At 68.0% G+C, this 1,245-nt stretch overlaps 1 protein-coding gene across 1 annotated transcript; it reads left to right on the forward strand.

Annotated features, from left to right (window-relative positions):
• Position 1: 1 nt before the first annotated feature.
• ENH_00044250 (hypothetical protein) lies at positions 2-1,245 on the forward strand (the record flags this gene model as incomplete). Its single annotated transcript, XM_013580901.1, has 1 exon — positions 2-1,245. A coding segment is annotated over one exon (1,244 nt), but the record flags the coding sequence as incomplete, so codon positions are not given.

The raw sequence follows: 1,245 nt of genomic DNA on the forward strand, positions 1-1,245 counted from the left end.
GCAGCAGCAGCAGCAGCAGCAGCAGCAGCGGGGGGGCTGCTGCAGCAGGAGGCGGCGGAGTGTCTAGACACCTCGCTGTTCGTGGAAGGCTCTGTCTTCGTCAAACTCTGCCGCAACGGCCGAATGAAGCGGCGGCTGATTCGGGTGAATGCAGAGCACTCTTTGCTGCTGTGGGGCGCCCCCAGCAGCAGCAGCAGCAGCAGCAGCAGCAGCAGCAGCAGCGAGGAGGCGCGCGGCGCGGCGAACTGCCTGCCGCTGGAGCAGCTGGTGGACATCACCGTGGGGTGTCTGTACACCACAGCTCGCAAGTTTGATCTCGATGATGAGATGGAAGCCCGCTGTGTCAGTCTTCAGTTTATTTCTCGGAGATTGGATTTATTTGCTGCTGACTTATCGAGTTCAACATTTTCCCGCTGGATAGCCTTTTTCCACCAGAAGGTGGCGCAGCAGCAGCAGCAGCAGCAGCAGCGGCTGCTGCAGCAGCAGCAGCAGATGAGCCTGCAGAAGCGGCTGCTGCTGCTCAGCGAAGGCCGCGCTCGCAGAGAAGCAGCAGCAGCAAAAATGCTGGACCTTTGGAGAGATGAAGTGCTGCCTTTTTGGGACAGCAGCTGGTCTTGCGAAGCAGTTCCCGTTGCAGTGCCGCAGCGGCCTTCTCCGCTGGCAGCATTTGTGGCAGTTGCTGCAGCAGCAGCAGCAGCAGCAGCGCGCCTGCCCCGCGTGCTGCTCATCAAGCAGCTCAACCGCAGCTACCGCCTCCCGCTGCTGCAGCAGCAGCAGCAGCAGCAGCCCCGCGCTGCGCGCTGCGCTGCTGCGCTGCTGCGCCTCCGCCGCCGCGCACGCAGCACCGCCCTCCTTGCTGCTGCTGCTGCTCGTGCTGCAGCGCAGCAGCTCAAACGCCTTGCTGCGCTTCCTGCTGCTCTCGGCGCCTGCAGCGCCTCCCTTTCCCGCTGCAGCAGACAGCACCCCGCTGCTGCTGCTGCTGCTGCTGCTGCGCCTGCGGACGGCAGCGCGCGGAGCTGCTGCTGCAGCTGCTGCAGCAGCCGCCGCAGCCGCAGCAGCAGCCGCCGCCGCTTCCCCTTGAAGCCGGCAGCAGGCAGCAGCTGCCGCGGCGCGGCGGGCTGCTGCTGCCGCAGCAGCAGCAGCAGCAGCAGAGCCTGCGGGGCGTCGCTGGGGGCCCCCGCGCGGGCGGCGGGCCGCGCCCGCGGGGCCCCCGCCCCCGGGGGGGCCCCCCGGGGGGGCCCCCCG

This window comes from Eimeria necatrix, genomic scaffold (genome assembly GCF_000499385.1).
Source record: "Eimeria necatrix Houghton genomic scaffold, Enh_scaff3291, whole genome shotgun sequence".
Taxonomy (NCBI): domain Eukaryota; phylum Apicomplexa; class Conoidasida; order Eucoccidiorida; family Eimeriidae; genus Eimeria; species Eimeria necatrix.